Source organism: Equus asinus, chromosome 17 (assembly GCF_041296235.1).
Source record: "Equus asinus isolate D_3611 breed Donkey chromosome 17, EquAss-T2T_v2, whole genome shotgun sequence".
In the NCBI taxonomy this organism is placed as follows: Eukaryota; Metazoa; Chordata; class Mammalia; order Perissodactyla; family Equidae; genus Equus; species Equus asinus.
The window spans coordinates 285,053-303,160 of NC_091806.1; the positions used below are offsets into that span (position 1 = coordinate 285,053).

Below are 18,108 nucleotides of genomic sequence, written 5' to 3' on the forward strand. Positions count from 1 at the left end.
CGGGATCCCGAATGCCAAAGGCTTCTGCAGGTGGTAGATGCCCAGTGGTATCTTTGACAGCTTGAGATTTGATTGTACTGGCAGCTGACGTTAAACCGCTGGCAGCAGTAGTTGAAGCTGAATGAGTTTTCCAACTTGTGGAGTTAATTACGTGCTCATTTAAGTCATAATTCATTTGCTGCAGCAGGCCATACATTGTTGGTTCTGTGGGAAGGGATCCCGTTTCTGGAGAAAGAGAACTCCAGAAAACATCTATGATGGCTGTCTTTGTCCCGTCTCCTGTTGCTGAGAAATCATAGACCTCGCCAGAGGAGGGAAATGCTGTCACCTGTTTGGAAGCTGAAACTGGCAACTCAGAATGGCCCATCGCAGCTGTGAGAGTCTCTGGCTTGGTGCTGGAAAAGCTGGGAGATGGGGAAACAGTCTGGGAGGATCGTACAGAGGGGATGGAAGGTGGAGGTAATTGTGAAGGAAGGAGAAGCGTTCTTGGTGTTGTAACGACAGTCGATGGAACGTGATCAATGCTAAAAGTAGAAGTGAGTCTATTTACAGTGTGAAGACTGGGAATCTCCTTACTTAGATGCATCTGGAGAGCAACTGTCAAATTTGCCTCTTCATTTTTCTTTAGAACAGCTGTCAGGCCCTCTTCTTTGTGCGGGGGAAAAGTCCAAGCTGAAGGAAGAAGACCAGGAAATTTGCTTGAGAGCAGGAAGTCTGTAGCTGCAGCAGGAGGGATCCGGCGTCGCCCTCCTCTTGAGGAGTTGGCATTCGGGGCACGGCAGAGGGGGAGGCATGATTCTGTGCCTGCTGGAGGAGAGCCCGCGTGGCGGGAGGGTCTGCTGCCCAGCTGTCTGACAGCGGTGCAGGAACCGCCCCGGAAAGGCTGGCTTGCCCTTGGCTGGACGTGGTGAGAGGCGGAGAGAAAGGCACCACAGGGGAAAATGAGTGTCCTGCCGAAAGGGTGGGCCCTTCGGAATTCTCAGGAGCTGGGGACAGGAGTGGGGGCTTAGCAGAGTTGTCTGCAGTAGCAGGCACTGGCTTTCTGCTGGTCCTTTCTACTGCTGCAGACCCCACAGTCTGGGAAAGTGAAGGCCTGGCCTCTCGGATGGCTGCTGCTGCTCCATTCCTGAAAGCTGGCAAAGACACCCGTGTGTGCACTCTTTCAGCCACCTCAGCTTCCACTGGCGGGGCGGCTGCAGGACTGGAGGCGACTTTCAACACTGACCAGGAGGGGGTTTCACCCGGAAGCTGAAGACGTCCAGGCCGCAGGGGAGGGGGAGACAGATGGGCCAGCTGTGCCTCGGAGCTCAAAATCTCACATGTGGGGGAGCCTGCTGAGTGAGGACGCTCTGTGGGGAACGGCTCAGAGTACTGCTCTGTGGAGGATCCAGACAGACCTAGACGAGGCATGCCTAGCGAATGCCGGGCATTTCTGGACGGAGCATGGCTCATTTTCTCGGCAGATGGGCTTAAGGGATTAGCTCTGCTTTGACTTGAAGAGGAGTTAGTCAGGGCTGTTTGGGGGAATAAAGGCACTTTGGTGGGTCGCTCTGCTGGCTTAGAAAAGATGATGGAATGAGGTGAGACTGGAGCCAATGGGGAGGATGAAGCTGAGGGGAGCAGTGGGAGAACGTCTGACCTTGGGGAACGCTGTTTTGAAATGAAAGGAGTCCCTACCCACACTGGCTGAGAGAGGAGGACAGCGCTCAAGGCTGACACTGATGGGAGAGTGGACAACCCGGGGAGCATGCTGGTGTGGGGCAAACCTGACACGGCAGCTGCTTCTTTTCCCCCTTGAGGTCCTGGCTGGGCCAAAGACTCAGAGGAATCCTTGGGAGGCTTGAGGGAGGTGCTGTGTCCACTTCCTTGGTATGAGGGAGAAGGGAAGTCCCCGTGAGCCCTGGCTCTGCGCTGGGTCCCGGGCTCAGGTGCTCGGGTGAGCAGCAGCACGCTGGCGTTGTCAGGGGACGGTCCCAGCGCACTCCTGATCCTGTCCACTGCCGAGGAAGACTGGACTTCTGAGAAAGGCCATGTTGGTGACATCGGTAACAATTTCCCGTGAGGAAATGGCTCTGGGGTGGGGGTGACAGTGGCCTGTAGATTGTCTGTCCCTGTGAAACAAAAGATCAACCAGTCAGGCCTCAGATAACCGTTAAGTACCTGCTGTGGGAGGTCCTGGAGAGAAGGGGGAACAAGAGAGGGCCACGCGCTCAGACCTCACGGAACTTCTACCCCAGCACAGAAGACTCATTAACACACTCAAACAATGAGTTCAGTGATGATGACACGCAAACGCTGCAGCTAACCTCCAGGGCAGGGCTGGCGAGGAGTCTCTGAGGGATGGATGGTTAAGCAAAGACGGGGAAGACACCTTGTGTTTTAAATCGTTTTTCTGTACCACCCACAAGGGTTGCACTGTGAAAGCCACAGTCTGCATCAAAGAGGAACGTATCTTCCTGCCATGGCCAGCGACACCAAAATACACCTCATCCAAGAACCCAAAGTGGAGAATAAAAGGACTGTGTGTCTGAGGGAGATGTCTATTCAGGACCCGAAGGCATCTCAAGCAGAATGACTGGGGTCACCTATGTCTAGAAGATGGCACCCAGGAGACAAATTTATCTTGCTGGATTTAAAAGGATTTCTGACACTATCATTCATGCCATTCAAATAGCAAAGGGGATGTCTTTCAGATTAGGCTATTTCTGAAAGAAGAACTATTCACATCCCACCCAGGACTAGAGTCGCTGCTCACAAGGCCTGGTGGTGCTGAGAGCACCTGCAGAGATACAGACTGTTGAAGCTACAGTGAGAAACTGTGGGCAGAAAGGCAAGTGGACAGGACACAAAGTGGCGACCCCACCGGAAAGGAGGCAAGGGAACAACTGGTCAGAAAGCTGGAAATTTCACACTCAAGAAGAGAAACAGGAGCTGGCCCAGTGGTGTAGCGGTTAAGTCTGGCTCACTCTGCTTTGGCAGCCCAGGATTCACAGGTTGGAATCCTGGGCGTGGACCACTCGTCAGCCATGCTGTGGCAGCAACCCACATATAAAGTAGAGGAAGACTGGCACAGACGTTAGCTCAGGGCTAATCTTCCTCAAGCAGAAAAACAAAAAAAATCAAGAAAGATTGGCAACAGATATTAGCTCAGGGCTAATCTTCCTCACCAAAAAAAAAAAAAAAAAAGGAAGAAGAAGAAGAGAAACCACCACCTGCCTACTGATTCTCTGGTGTCCCTTCCCATGGTTCTGTGGTGTGGATGGTGTTGATGACCCCAGAGGTGGCTAGACGCCCTTAAATAATAATTCAAATTAAAAAGAAAGAAAAAGTACTTCTAGAACTTTCTACATTACTAGCTAAAAACATTAGAACCATCTGACAGAAACAAACAAGCCAAGAGTTTGAAGTCAGAAAATCTGGTTTGAAGTGGAGTACGGGGATGGAGGTGAAGATGGGTGAACGCACAGGAGCAAATCCGGATTCTAGAACAACCATTCTGGCTATGGGGTGAAGAATAGACTGGAAAGGGCAAGAGTGGATGACAGGAGGCCAGTGAGGAGACACCCACAGTGGTCCAGGCATGGGATGAAAGGAAAGTGGTAAAGAGGAGTTGAGCCATGGTAGCAGACTGAAATAGATCATCCTTCATGGTCCCTTTCAATTTTCAGAGTTCAGGATAATGCTTGTGTTTGTCCATGTTTAATGGCTGCAAATTCTCCTATATGCCTCCCGCTGAGAGGCGAGGGGTGTGTGCCCTCCCCTTGAACCTGAGCAGGCTTGAGACTGTTCAACCAATTAGACTCTGGCAGAAGTAACGCCATCGTCATGAAAGGCCAGGCAGCTTTCACTTGGTTTCTTGGAAGGCCTGCTCTCCATATGCTCCCTCCTGGAACCCAGCCTCCACTCTGTGAGCAGCCCAAGCCACATGGAGAAGCCACGTGTCAGCACTCCAGTCAAAAGTCCCAGCCGAGCCAAGCTTCCCAGTCAGCCCAGCCCAGGCAGCAGACAGCGAAGGAAGAGGCCTCTGGATAATTCGAGCCCCCAACCATTTGAAGCACCCCGGCTGTCTGGGTCTTCCCTCCTGAGCTCCCAGTCATCATGAAGCAGAGACAAGCAATCCCCACTGCGCTCTGTCTGAATCCCCGAACCCATGAGCATAACACAATGACAACACTGAGCCTGGGGAGTCTGCAGCGCAGCAGTGGTGACCGGCACAGGACAGGGCTGGGTGCCTCACTTCTGGGAAGTGAGTCTCTATAGCTTTAATTAGATTCTCAAAAGGATTCAGAAGAAGAAAAACAGTTAAGAACTCTTAATTTCAATGAAAACTTCTGTTTTATATGCAAGATTTAAAAATTATGTCAATGCTAATAAATAAAATATATCTATATTAATTAAAGTTGTGTCATAGAAGGGATAAGAAGGAAAGAAAAATTTTGAGGAGGGAAATGAGTGGTAGATGGTATTTATTAAGAAGAAAGTGAAGGTAATTGGGAGAAGCAAGGCAAAACCGAATTACAGAGAGCTTAAAACACACTCGAAGGAAAGCAATGAAGTAGAAGTTGATATAGGTGGTGTCTTGCACGGATGCTGAGGTATCCCCATGATCTTTGTCTCTTGGTAGTAACATCTTGGTGTGACCCTCTCCTCGAGTATGAGCAGAACCTGAGACTTGCTTCTAACGAGCAGAACATGGTAAAGGTGATGGCACGTCGCTCCTGTGCCTGTATCATCTTATCTAAGACTATCCCGCTGGCAGACTTGCTCTCCATCAAGGAGAGCCACACTGGGAAAGCCCACGTGGCAAAGATCTGTGGGTGGCTTCTAGAACTGCAGGCAGTCTCTAGGAACTACAAGTGGCTGCTCAGAGCTGAGAGTGGCCTCCAGCTGACAGCCAGCGAGAAGCCAGGGCCTTCAATACAGCAGCCACAAGGACATGAGTTCTGCCAACAACCTGAGTAAACTCGGAAGTGGATCCTTCCCAGGCACGCCTTCAGATGAGAACATGGCCCAGCTGCAGTGACGACTGCCACCTTGTGAGCCCTTGTGCAGAGGACCCTTGTGCAGAGAAGCTGCGCCCAACCTCTCGACCCTGAAAACTGAGATAGTAAGTGTATGTTGTTTTAAGATGTGAAGATAGCAACAGAAAACTAGTGCAGGTAGGAAGGACGGGGCTGTGGAAGCTGTATGGCGAAGCAGGAGTGCAGGAGGAAGGATGGAGCACAAGGCACCACAGCTGAAGAGTAGCAAGAGGGATGGTCAGAAGTGGCCATCAGGATAGGAAGAAAGTAGCAGAAGTTACTATGTTTGTTTGGAACATCACAGAGAACAAGCCGTGAAATTAAAACTCTAACACAGCACCTGGGACTCAGAGGAAGTTATCTAAAGAGAGAAACAAAGCCACAGAGGCAAACAGCAGACACATTAGAATGTTGCTATCAAACAGGTTGGACTCTTCTGTTTAAATCCGTTTTTTTCAAGGAAAAAACCCCCCACACCATTCTAATCAAATTACTGAGTTCTTGTTTTTCTCAATGAACTCCCATTGACTCTCCAATCTCTTCCCCCCCCCCCCAAAAACCCATAACTTTCTTCTACTTAGAATGACATGGATTATTCTTTGCTAACAAATACGGTAACGGTCTTCAAAAGATGCAAGAAAGCACATAAGTCCCACACACTAGAGAGGGAGACGAAAGACAGCGGAGTTTTCCTGCACACCCCCAGCCTGGCTATCCTTTCATTACAAATATCACCCACTCCAGGGACAAGAAGACAAGGTCTTCTCTTAGAAGACCGTGTTTCCCACAAAGGGACAGGTCATCTAAAGAATCTGAAAGGGAAGTAGCTTAAATAGTAAGGAGGTTTAAGGAGGCTCGGAGTGAAGAAAGATAGGGAGCAGATCCACACTTATGCTGGAAATGAGTGAAAGCAGGCAAGCTGAAGACCCTCAAAATAATGGAGACAAGTTAAAATGAGTCACCTCTTCCCTTCTCAAAGAAACAAGAACAGATAGTCATACAAACCCTCCTCAACAGACAGTTGACACACGTACTTAAACTAGGCTTGTTTGAGCCAGGTTTAAATAAAACTTCTCGGAGCTTCAGGAAGGTGGTAAGTCGCTCCCATCAGAACAGCACACTTAATAACAGCCTGAACAGATACGCACAAACGGGGACTATCGAATGCTTCTGCTGCCTGCTGAGTCTGCACAGAGTCCCATGAGAGCTCAACTCAGCCTTGAACCAAGAGGCAGGAAGCAGATCCACAGAGTAAGACATGAAGAGCTGAGACAGTGCTCGGCCAGGTTAGGATGCATAGAGTCTGTCACTGACTAGTGTCAAACACGGGGAGAAGTCTGTCCCTGGTTTCCCCAGGCCTTGGCGGCCACACAGCAACCCGGCAGCCTGAGGACGGCTGGGCCAGGCCTCCTTGCCCGAGGCACTCTGGGAACCCCGCCAGCAGCCACCCAGGGCCACCTCACGGAAGCCCAGAGGGACGCCAGGCTCCCCTGCCGCCTTCTCTCCACCCCGAGCCTCTCTTCAGTCCCTAGGGCGGTGTCAGTCCCCTGCTCATGGCTGTTTTCATCCCAGACCCCAAGTAAAGACCCTCCTTTTCCAAGCCATCAGCCTGCGCCTGAAGGCGTGTCTGCTTCAGGTCAGAGGGCCTCCAGGCTGCCCTGGATTGCTCCCCGATGCCTCCAAGTCCTCTCCAGCGCAGCTGTCCCTGCGGCCCCTCTCAGCAGGGTTGGACCCTTCCTTGCTGCTGGAGACCCCCGGCGAGGACAGGACAGCGTCCAGGCAACCTCGGGGAGGTGCGCGTTGTGTCACTGCCCACCAGCAGGCACGCTTCATCGCAGCCCTGGAAGGAAAGCAAACCTCCTCGCCAACAGCTCTTAAATGTAGGAAACGAATGCAACCAATTCATAAACATTAATAATTATCCCAAAATCCTCTTCCTTGTATGTCAGAGAAAAATATCTGCAGCTTTCTACCAGTCCCCAGAGTCAGACCACCTGGATTCAAATCCCACTCCTCCACTTGCTAGAAGTGTGACCTGGGACAAATTACTTAACCTCTCTGTCCCTCAGGCTCCTCCCTTGTAAAATGGGGACAATTACAGTACCTACCTCATGGTACCAAGACAAGGGCCGTGCAATTGGTTTTAAGAATTAAAATGAGGTGATGCACGTAAAGCACTTAGAACAGTGCGGGGCACACAGCGCCCAAAAATGCTAGCTAGTATTGGTATCGTGATGGTTATCATTATGTGTCCAGCCCAGCGTAGGTGTGGATGTACTCAGAGCACCCAGGTACTGCTTAGAACCGAGAAACGCCTGCAGATCATGCCTTGTCACAATCTCACACGTCTGCGGAACCCCTTAGAGTTTGCAAAATACTTTCACACCCTCGTCCTGCCTGTTCCTCACAGTACCTGTGAGGAAGAAGATAAAGGTTATGATCCCCACTTCATGATGAGGAACCCAGGGCCCAGGGAGGTCCAGTGCTGGCTTGGCCAGGATCACGCTGAGAGTTACCCTGTAGCCACGTATGATGCAAGCCCCTTGACCTCAGATCCAAGGCTCTCTATTCCACGCTGGAAGGAATAGGTCTTGCTCCATCCTCAGGTCTGGGGTGGGCTCCGTCCTCCCAGAGGGACCCCAACACACAGGAGACCACACAGTAGCTGCTTCTCTCTTCTGAGTTTGTTGATGAACTCCCTCTTTGGTGCTGCTTGGGCAAACATCACCCAGTGCAGCTCTAACTCACCGAGACCTGCGAGGCTTTGACTCCCAGAAGGCCAGAAGGTGGGGGGGGTTAAACACCATGCCATGCTGAAGCACCTGCTAAACACCCCCGCGCCCAGCAGTTCTGAAGTTTGGCGCCTGTACCTTCTTGCCTAAGACGGCTTCTCCCGGGACTTTTTAAAATGAAATGCGCCAGTTAACAGAATCAAATGGCTCTTCCTTGAAGTGATGCCAGCAAACAGAAGGTTCTGCTTACTGTCGAAGCATTTAACTTTCAAAGATCTTTCACAACTGTTTTCTTTTTTTAGAAAAAAGTTTATTGCTTTCAAATCCTTTGTGAAACAGGTTTAAAAGTAAAGTTGATTTTTCTCCTATTTTAACAGGATATAATTTCACTTTCATTTTTTAAAAGCTTGGTTTACATGATCATTACAGAAAATTTGGAAAAGTAGAACGAAAAGAAAGAGAATCTCATGCCTCCCTCAGCCGTCTCCACATGCACATCCCCCCACATCGAGAAAACCAGGATCCCGCTGGGGCAAATTGACCTCCGGACTGCATTCTAGGAAAGCTTTGACTTGCTCGCTTTTCAGACCTGTGAGCACACTGCAAGTGCAACTTTGCACCTGCTTTCTCTCTTTAACATTATATTAAAGCATTTTTCCATATTGGATAAGGCTGCATATTATTTCCACTAAGATGTGGTATTATAATTTGTTTAACCATAACCCCCCAACTGTTAAGATATAGGTTGTTTACAAATTTTCAGTATTGTAAATAAGGCTTCATCACCTCCTTCCAATTTTGTCGTCACAATCCCCGTGCAGCAGGTGGGACAGACACAGTGACCTCCCCTTATGAAGTAGGACCCTCGCACAGAGACCATCTGCACAAAGAAAGTACATCTGCAGGATTCTTTCCTCCCCTCACCCTGGCATCCTTCGGACCCTCTGGATGGGGTCATTCATAAGTTTAAAAACTTCATCCCACAAGATGGCCTACACTCAACCACAGAAAACACAAGCAGCCACCAACAACTGACCTTCCCAACCAGGACAATCCTATTAGCAAACCTTTCCAAATTTTCAGATTAGGTTTTACTCTTCATTCTAATAGCCCAAGAGGAGTTGAAAGCCTGGAGACACGGGATTCTGTACTAAAGAAAAGCGGCAACAGGGGCTTGGGGAGGGGCCAGAAGGGCCAGAAACAGGCGTTACCAGGCTTCTCGTCATGCGGAGAGGTTTCACTGTGAACCCTTCTAAGTGACAGTCCCATGACTAAGATGTCACTGTTCCCAAGTTCTATGGAGTACTTTTCCCTTTCTGCTTAGTATCATAGCTGATTACTCTCTTATTTGCTCAATCACTTAACATCTATCCCACAAACATATACTGAATGCTTTATCTGATAGTCACTCCCTTACCAAGTTAGCAAACCGAACCCTCCCTGGGAAGGTGTTCCTAGGTCCCAATTCAGAGTGTGGGTCTGGAGGTGGGGCAGCCGGTTCAGAGCCTGACGGCCTTGTCCCAACTGTGTGAACTTAGGCAAGTGCCCTACCTCTCTGTGCCTGTTTCCTTCTTTCTGAGATGAGGAGAGTAATAATCGCCGTCTGAGGCTTAAAGACAACAATCCGCATAGAGTATTTGGAACACATCCCGGGACACAGTCAGCAGCCAATACATGTTACTTATCATGATTATCATCAAAGTGCACAAAATCTAATTAAGAGGTTTCCGAGTCATATCTTTTTTCTAAACCATGATAAAAACAAATTCTTACATTCCCACTTGTGGTAAACTTATTCTATCTTCCTGGGAAGAGTTCACATTTCTTACAACGACTCTCTTTTCTTCAACCGTCGTTCTCCAGTGAGCACCTGGGCAGCCCAGCTGGCTTTCTTAGCATCGGTCAGACCACTGAGCTTCGCATTAGAGCTTCCCCTGAAGTCTGCCGATTCCCACGGTTACGCATGCGGTTTGGGAGATGACTTATTCAGCACAGTTGCAAAGTGAACACTTTCCCATTAAGATTCCTTACAAATCTAACTACAAGTATAGCTGAGACTCTGAGAGGAGAGAGCAGAGACAGAACAAGAGTTTCTCATACATATATGCTCATATTATACATATATATATACCCACACACACACACACACACACATATATGAGAATAATTTCAGAACCAAAATTAATCCAGAAATGCAAAACCTAAACAAATTAACATAATAAAAGGACCCACTTTTGAAAAAGACACTAGGCCTGGATATTCAGCTGTGCACTAGCTAACTCAAAAAAATAGGTAATTCTAATGTTTTAAACTAATTCAGGCCTTCAAAATATACGAAAACATCTCCTAATTTGTTTTATGAAACCAGTATTGCTTTAATATCAAAATCCAAATAGAGATACATTAAACAAATAAACAATGATCAAAAACACGTAAATGAATACTGGACAGCCAAGCAAAACTGTGTGTGTGTGTGTGTGTTGGGGGAGATTGCAATAAAAAACAGAAACCTACGTACACTCCAGGACCACATTTGTGCAATTACATAAAAATTACCCATGTGTGTGTATATATATAAAATAAATTATTTAATGTGTAAATTATTAATCAATAAATAATAAAAATGTTGTAAAGTCTGTGGCAGTCAACACAAACACATATACAAGCACATGCACAAAAGATACACACACAAGAGGAGCATGTAAGACTTTTCACTGCATTTAAGGACCAGACGGCACAATCCTAGGCCAAGCTCTAGACTCAGTGTCTTCCTCAAGTTCACATTTGCAGCCCCAACCTTCTTGCACCACCTACATTGTTGCTTATGATAGGCAGAGACCTTCCCATTCATTCTGCATCTCGGAGGATATTTTGTTAGATTGAAAAGAAAATAATCCTGTATTAGAGACATCCAGACAAACTGACATTCTCCGAAACTGCGAATAAGCGAACATAAGCATGTCCAACATCTGTTCCAGTAAACACGAGTCTCATGAGATGATTTGAGGCGAAAAAGATTTGTATTCAAAACAGCTCAGGGAATCTCTTATGGGAGATTCCCAGTAAAGACAAGTACACTAAAGTCTCTGAAAAGCTCTGTGATAAACGGAAGTACTGAGTAATCTAGAAAATACCAAACTAGTTGACTGCGGAACTCTTTCTTCTTTTTCTTTTTTGCACGATACCAGTAATATCCCAAGGAACCATGGCTCTGAAGAACACCTTGAGGGAATTCTAGCTTAAGATCACTCCAGAGTTGGAAGGTTTTGCCCCGGAGCAATTTCAGACGCAGAGGAAAACCAAAGAAGAAATGACGGGTGGACCAAGCCCTCGTGGAATCAGAAACCAAATTCTTCATCATCATCTAGCTGGTAAGTCCCGCTCCTGCGTGCTCGTTTCCCAGTATGCGTTACCAGACTCGTTCACGAACTCCTCTACAGATGCGCATCACTTGAGATGGCAGCAGGTGAGCCCCAGGGAACCTGACAAGAGCTGTGGCAGATGAGGAGGACCAGCGTCATTATACTGACCGGCTCTAACGCCTTCTTGGGGCACTAAGTTAATTTACGCAAAATGGTAATATCACTAACTTGATCATTTTTCCCCCCTGACTGGAGACATGAGGAAAATGCCCTGGAAAGGCTGTGCCATGCTTCACAGACACTGATGTTCTTCCCACGATTAGGTCCTAAAACCTGCAGGTATCTGTGCGGGGGCCCAAGAAGCCAAACATGTTGCCAGTGTTAATAACAAATATTACTAACTCTTAATTCATATTAATTGGTGACTGATTTAGGCATAAGTTTTACTACAGAAGTCTGACTTCATTACTATGAACATCACTATTGCAGGATTTGTTAATTCAGATTCTTATAAAAAGAAATTATCAAGCTTCTCTATTAGGACTGAATAATGATTAAACTAATTGCCACTAAGACAAAAAAAGATGCAACTTAGTCTAAGTAGACAATTTTCAAACCCTATTAGAAGCACCAAAACTCAACAAGAGAGCCAAGATGTTCAAATCATTGTTATTTATAGTTGATTTGCTTTACTGTTTACATATGTGGTCATATCAAGATAGCCTTTATTTTTAAAATTCTATAATTTAGACATTTCTAACTGAGACTACGTTTTCTCTCTTTTGGTATAAAATAGTAAGATCTATCTATATTAAGTTTAAACTTATTCCATCAACAAAAGTTCCATTTCTATCTTCCAAGGCCTCAGCTTACCAAGTGATAACCAAAACCACTAGACATAATTTTTCAGTATTGACAACAGATTTTCCTTTATCCTTCCAGTCTCCTCCAGGCCAGTCTGTGACTAGCGACAGCGTCTTGAGATGTCTGACCAAAACGAGGGGCGCCCACAAGAGGGAACTGAATGCTGGTGCTCTCTTCACTTGGCCTTCCTGGCACAGACGCCACTGACTGGGGAGAAGCCAGGACAGACGGCACACCAACTGATGGGAGTCAGGGAGGAGATGCCGTGTGCGTCTGCCTAACTGCCACATCCTTGAAGGGCCAGAGTCCACAGCAAAAGCATCCTACCATAGACATGAAACTTATCCTTTCCACATCCATCCAGTAAATCTGCTGAGGACCTGCTGCACGCCGGACAAGAGCATCTACTTAGTGTCTCCTGTAGCCCAGCATTCCTCTAAGTATGGACAAATAGTAACACATTCAATCCTCACAACACTCTATCAGGAAGATGCTTGTGATGGTTGACTGTGTGTCAATTTGACTGGGCCATGGGGGGCCCAGATGAAACAATATTTCTGGGTGTGTCTGGGAGGGTGTGTCTGGATGAGACTTGCATTTGGATTGGTGGACTCAGCACCGTGGACTGCCCTCTCCAAGGTGGGCGGCCTCCTCCAATCCCTTCAGGGATTACACAGAACAAACATCTGAGCGAGAGAGGATCTGTTCCCCTCCCACCTGTTGAGCTAGGACATGTGTCTCCTCCTGCCCCTGCACGGGGATTACACCACGGGCTCCCCTGCTTCTCAGGTCTTCAGATTTGGGCTGGAACTACAACACGGGTTTTCCAGGGTCTCCAGCTTGCCAGCTGCAGACAGTGGGACTTCTCAGCCTCCATAATCACGTGAGCCCAATCCTCACAATAAATCTCCTTTTGTGTGTGTATATATATCCCAGGCAGTGTGGCCCCAGAGACCATGTTCTTAACCACAGCTATATCCTGCCTTGATATAGAGCAGCACATAAGATGAGGCCCCACACCCCAACATGTATTCTTTAAGGAACTTGAAAAAGGCCCACCTTTCAAAGATCTCACTTTTTAAAAACAAATCGCTTAGCACAAGACTTCCAAACGCTAGTCCAAACTCCAATCCAATGCCTGGTTTTCACCCAACCAAGATGAAACAAGAGATATAGCTATAATTGTGTGTGTGTGTGTGTGCACGCGCGTTGTCACCAACTTTCTTGGTCTACAGTACAAGCCTCCATTTTTAGTGTCAAAATTCCTTTCTGTTCTAAATTATAATGACAGCAGGTGTAACCATTGTTTTGTTCATGCCCTTACTTGACAAAATTAAAAGTTAGCAAATCTAAACTGGGCTTCCAAAGTTCTTTTTACTAGTCCGTGAGCTCTCCAAGTCTGAAAATCAGTGATCTACTTTTTTTGAAGCAGACCTGAAGTTTCCTTTCATAGGGAAGTACCACTGAAACAGGCATTTCACACTTGTCACTGATGGAGTGGGGGAGCTGGGAGGAAATGTGAGCAGGGTCTGACCTCAGAGCAGGAGCAGCGGCCTCCACAGAACATTCTGACTCTAAGGGTTGGGAGGGGCCAGTCTGGACGACCAAGGCAAAACTCTCCCGTCCTCTGATGGCCCCAAAAGAAAGAGGAGCTCTCCTGAGATGAAGAGTTTATCCAGCTGGTTTTCCACACCTCCTGCTCCAGTACCATTATAAATGCACAGCTTGTTGAAGTTAAAAACACACACTATTATCCTCAAGATAAATAACAGACAATTCCAACTTCTACTCTGCATTGTTGACACTATTATTTCCACAGTAAATAATTGTTAGAGGCATTACTAGTGAAACAGTGGCATGAATTGTTGACTTCTTACAAATACCAAGAGAAATTAAATGTTTCTTGTGGCACTTGGTTGGGTTGTTAATTACTTGTAATTGAGCCTGAAATCCTGGCTCTTTTCAAAAATAAAAATAGTGACAAACATATGTCACTGTCGCATATAGAAATCAACATTTCTATTACATAGCCTTCATTAAAATCTATTTTCTCTCAAACTGGATTGAAATATTAAATAATTTAACCCTAAATCTCTTTGAGTAGGGTGAATTTGTTACGTTTTTATTCAGAATTCTGAGACTTTAACTGGTTATTTTTCATGCCAACCTCTATCATGTAATTCCCATTTTCAAACACCCAGTCTATTTAAGAATAGAAAAAGCACTACACATGTGGAAAAAAAGTAATTTAAATCAGTGCCAAAAGAACTATTGGGAAAAAATGAAATTTAATAAAAAAAGGTAAAGATTATTTTATAGCTTTAACTGCAACTTTAGAGCATTTTAACAGTGCTGAACAATGTAACTGACTTTATAATATCAAAACAGGTAGAAAGCAAAAGAATAACTTTATTCTGTGAATCCAAAAGTCAGAGATCTTCACAGCGCCTCAACTACAGCCACTAACTACGTACAGGACAAAGTCAGAGCCCAGACTGCTTGAAAAGCAATTAACAGAACAGATTAACGCAAAGCAGTCTCCAATACGTAGTCGGCTCTGCTGGGAGTCCATCCATCTCAGTGAACTCAAAGATAAAACGAGCATCATGGAAAGCTCGTGCTTGCCGAGGGAGCAGACACCTCAGGCGCAGGCCAGGAGACACGGGTCTGACCGCGGCTCTCCCGCCTGCTCCCTTTTAGACGTGAAGCAAATCACTGTGCCCAACTGGGGCCAGGTTCCTCTTCTGTCACATGAGACAGTAAAATGTAGTCATCTGTAAAAGCCCATTAATTATGGCATGAGTTAAACCAAAAAATCGTTTTTTAAATAGTTCTATCACCCTAGACACAGTTTAATCTTGCTCAACAAAAATTTTCTTTGCTCTAAAACCGCTCCTCTACCATCCAGCAATTTATAAAAGCCCCAGACCAGAAGGAAAACAATAAAAACATAGAATTAAGTCCTGAGGACTTGGAATTAGGTAAACTAAGTGATAATGAGTTCAGAGCAGCTATAATCAAAAAACTCAATGAGGTAGAGAGAAAGACAGAGAAACAAGCCAAGTTCTGGAGTTACTTCACAAAAGAGATTGAAATCATAAAGAAGAATCAAACAGAATTACTTGTGATGAAAAACACAATGGACCAGATAAAACAGAATACGGATTCCCTGAATGCCCGTGTAGACAACATAGAGGAGAAAATTAGCATAATCAAGGACAGACAGGCTGAATGGCGCCAGACAGAGGAAGAAAGAGAACTAAGAATTTTAAAAAATGAGGAAAATCTCCGAGAGATAATGGATTCAATGAGGAGTAAGAACATAAGGATTATAGGAATTCCTGAGAATATGGAAAAGGAAAATGGAGCAGAAAGTGTGCTTAACGAAATTATTGAAGAGAACTTCCCAAATCTAGGGATCGACAGAGAAATATGTGTAGAGGAGGGTTTTAGATCTCCTAGATTTGTCAATGTAAAAAGAGCTACCCCACGGCACATAGTAGTAAAGTTGGCAAAAAGGAAAGATAAGGAAAGAATACTCAGGGAAGTAAGAAAAAAAACGAGAATAACCTGTAAAGGAGCCCCTATCAGACTGTCAGCGGATTTCTCTACAGAAACCCTACAAGCTAGGAGAGAATGGAGTGACATATTCAAAGCTTTAAAGGATAAAAATCTTCAGCCAAGAATACTCTATCCAGCAAGAATTTCCTTCATATATGAGGTAGAAATTAAATCTTTTCCAGACAAACAAAAGTTAAGGGAATTTGTAACTAAAAGCCCTCCATTACAAGAAATCCTCAAGAAGGCTCTCATACCTGAAAAAAGAAAAAAGGGAGAAAGGGGACACAATACACAGACTAGGGAGATCGATGGATAGAACCAGAACAGGATAGCAAATATTCAATTATAGCATTAGGGTAAAGGTAAGGAAACTACCAAAACAAGGATGATCTTAGCACTCTAACTACCAATTAATAAGACGAGTTGGAATAAAAAAAATGAAAATAATTATTTAGGAGGGGAAGAGCAAAGGGTCTAAATCAGTACTGGTCAAGTAAGTAAGAGACCACCAGAGAATAGACTATATTATACACGAGATTCTAAATACAAACTTCAAGGTAGACACTAAAATAAAGTACTGAACAGAGTCATAAATCATAAATAAGGAAAAATCTAAGAAACCCAGAATAAGAAATTGCAGTATTAAATGGGTAGTCTAAAGCAAACAGGAAAAGAAACACAGGAAAACAAGATAATGAGCGACAGATTAACAGCATTAAGTCCACATGCATCAATAATCACTCTCAATGTGAACAGATTGAACTCTCCAACAAAAAGACACAGAGTGGCAAAATGGATTAAAGAACAAGATCCAACAATTTGTTGCCTCCAGGAAACACACCCCAGCCCCAAGGACAAACACAGACTCAGGGTGAAGGGGTGGAGGACAATACTTCAAGCAAATAGCAAGGAAAAAAAGGCAGGTGTTGCAATTCTCATATCAGACCAAGTGGATTTCAAAATAAGAGAGGTAAAGAGAGACACAGAGGGACAATATATAATGATCAAAGGGACACTTCATCAAGAAGAAATAACGCTTATAAATATCTATGCACCCAACACAGGAGCACCAAGATTCATAAAGCAACTATTAACAGACCTAAAGGAAGATGTTAGAAACAACACAATAATAGTAGGGAACCTCAACACCCCACTCACATCAATGGACAGATCATCCAGACAGAAAATCAACAAGGAAATAGTGGAGCTAAATGAAAAACTGGAACAATTGGACTTAATAGACATATATAGATCACTTCACCCTGAAAGAGCTGAATACACATTCTTCTCAAGTGCACATGGAACCTTCTCTAGGATAGACCATATGTTGGGAAACAAGGCAAGCCTCTACAAATTTAAAAAAATTGAAATAATAACAAGCATCTTCTCAGATCATAGTGCTATAAGGCTAGAAATTAATTACAAGAATAAAGCTGAGAAAGGCACAAAGATGTGGAGACTAAACAACACACTACTGAACAAGCAATGGATCATTGAAGAAATTAAAGAAGAAATAAAAAAATACCTGGAAACAAATGAAAATGATAGCATGCCATACCAACTCATATGGGATACAGCAAAAGCTGTATTAAGAGGAAAATTCATCGCAATACAGGCACATCTTAACAAACAAGAAAAATCCCAAATAAGCAACCTTAAAGCACACCTAACTGAACTAGAGAAAAAAGAAAAAATGAAGCCCAAAGTCAGCAGAAGGAGAGAAATAATAAAAATCAGAGCAGAAATAAATACTATTGAAATGAAAAAGGCAGTAGAAAGGGTCAATGAGACATAGAGCTGGTTTTTTGAGAAGATAAATAAAATTGACAAACCACTAGCCAGACTTACAAAGAAAAAAAGGGAGAAAGCTCAAATAAACAAAATCAGAAATGAGCGAGGAGAAATAACAACAGACTCTGCAGAAATACAACAGATTATAAGAGAATACTACAAAAAACTATATGCCAACAGAATGGATAACCTAGAGGAAATGGATAAATTCTTGGACTCCTACAATCTCCCAAAGCTCACTCAAGAAGAGGCAGACAATTTGAACAGACAAATCACAAGGAAAGAGACTGAAACAGCAATCAAAAACATCCCAAAGAATAAAACCCCAGGACCAGATGGCTTTCCTGGGGAATTCTACCAAACTTTCAGAGAGGATTTACTACCTATCCTTTTCAAGCTATTCCAAAAAATTAGGGAAGATGGAACACTTCCTAACACATTCTATGAGGCCAACATCACACTGATACCAAAACCTGACAAGGACACCATGAAAAAAGAGAACTACAGGCCAATATCACTGATGAACATAGATGCAAAAATTCTAAACAAAATTTTGGCAACCAGAATTCAGCAATTCATCAAAAGAATCATACATCAGGATCAGGTGGGATTCATACCAGGGACACAGGGATGGTTCAACATCCGCAAATCAATCAACGTGATACACCACATCAACAAACTGAGGAATAAAAACCACATGATCATCTCAATAGATGCAGAAAAGGCATTTGACAAGATCCAACAGCCATTTATGATAAAAACTCTGAACAAAATGGG

General features: G+C 44.8%; 1 protein-coding gene across 2 annotated transcripts in view; it reads right to left on the reverse strand.

Moving 5' to 3' along the window:
* The window catches only part of KIAA1549L (KIAA1549 like), a 267,475-nt gene that overhangs the window by 113,816 nt on the left and 135,551 nt on the right, over window positions 1-18,108 (reverse strand). For both annotated transcript variants that reach the window (XM_044750163.2, XM_044750162.2), the window contains exon 2: window positions 1,767-2,111. In XM_044750163.2, coding sequence (XP_044606098.2) covers window positions 1,767-2,111 — 345 coding nt within the window. The remainder of the gene's footprint in view (window positions 1-1,766; window positions 2,112-18,108) is intronic.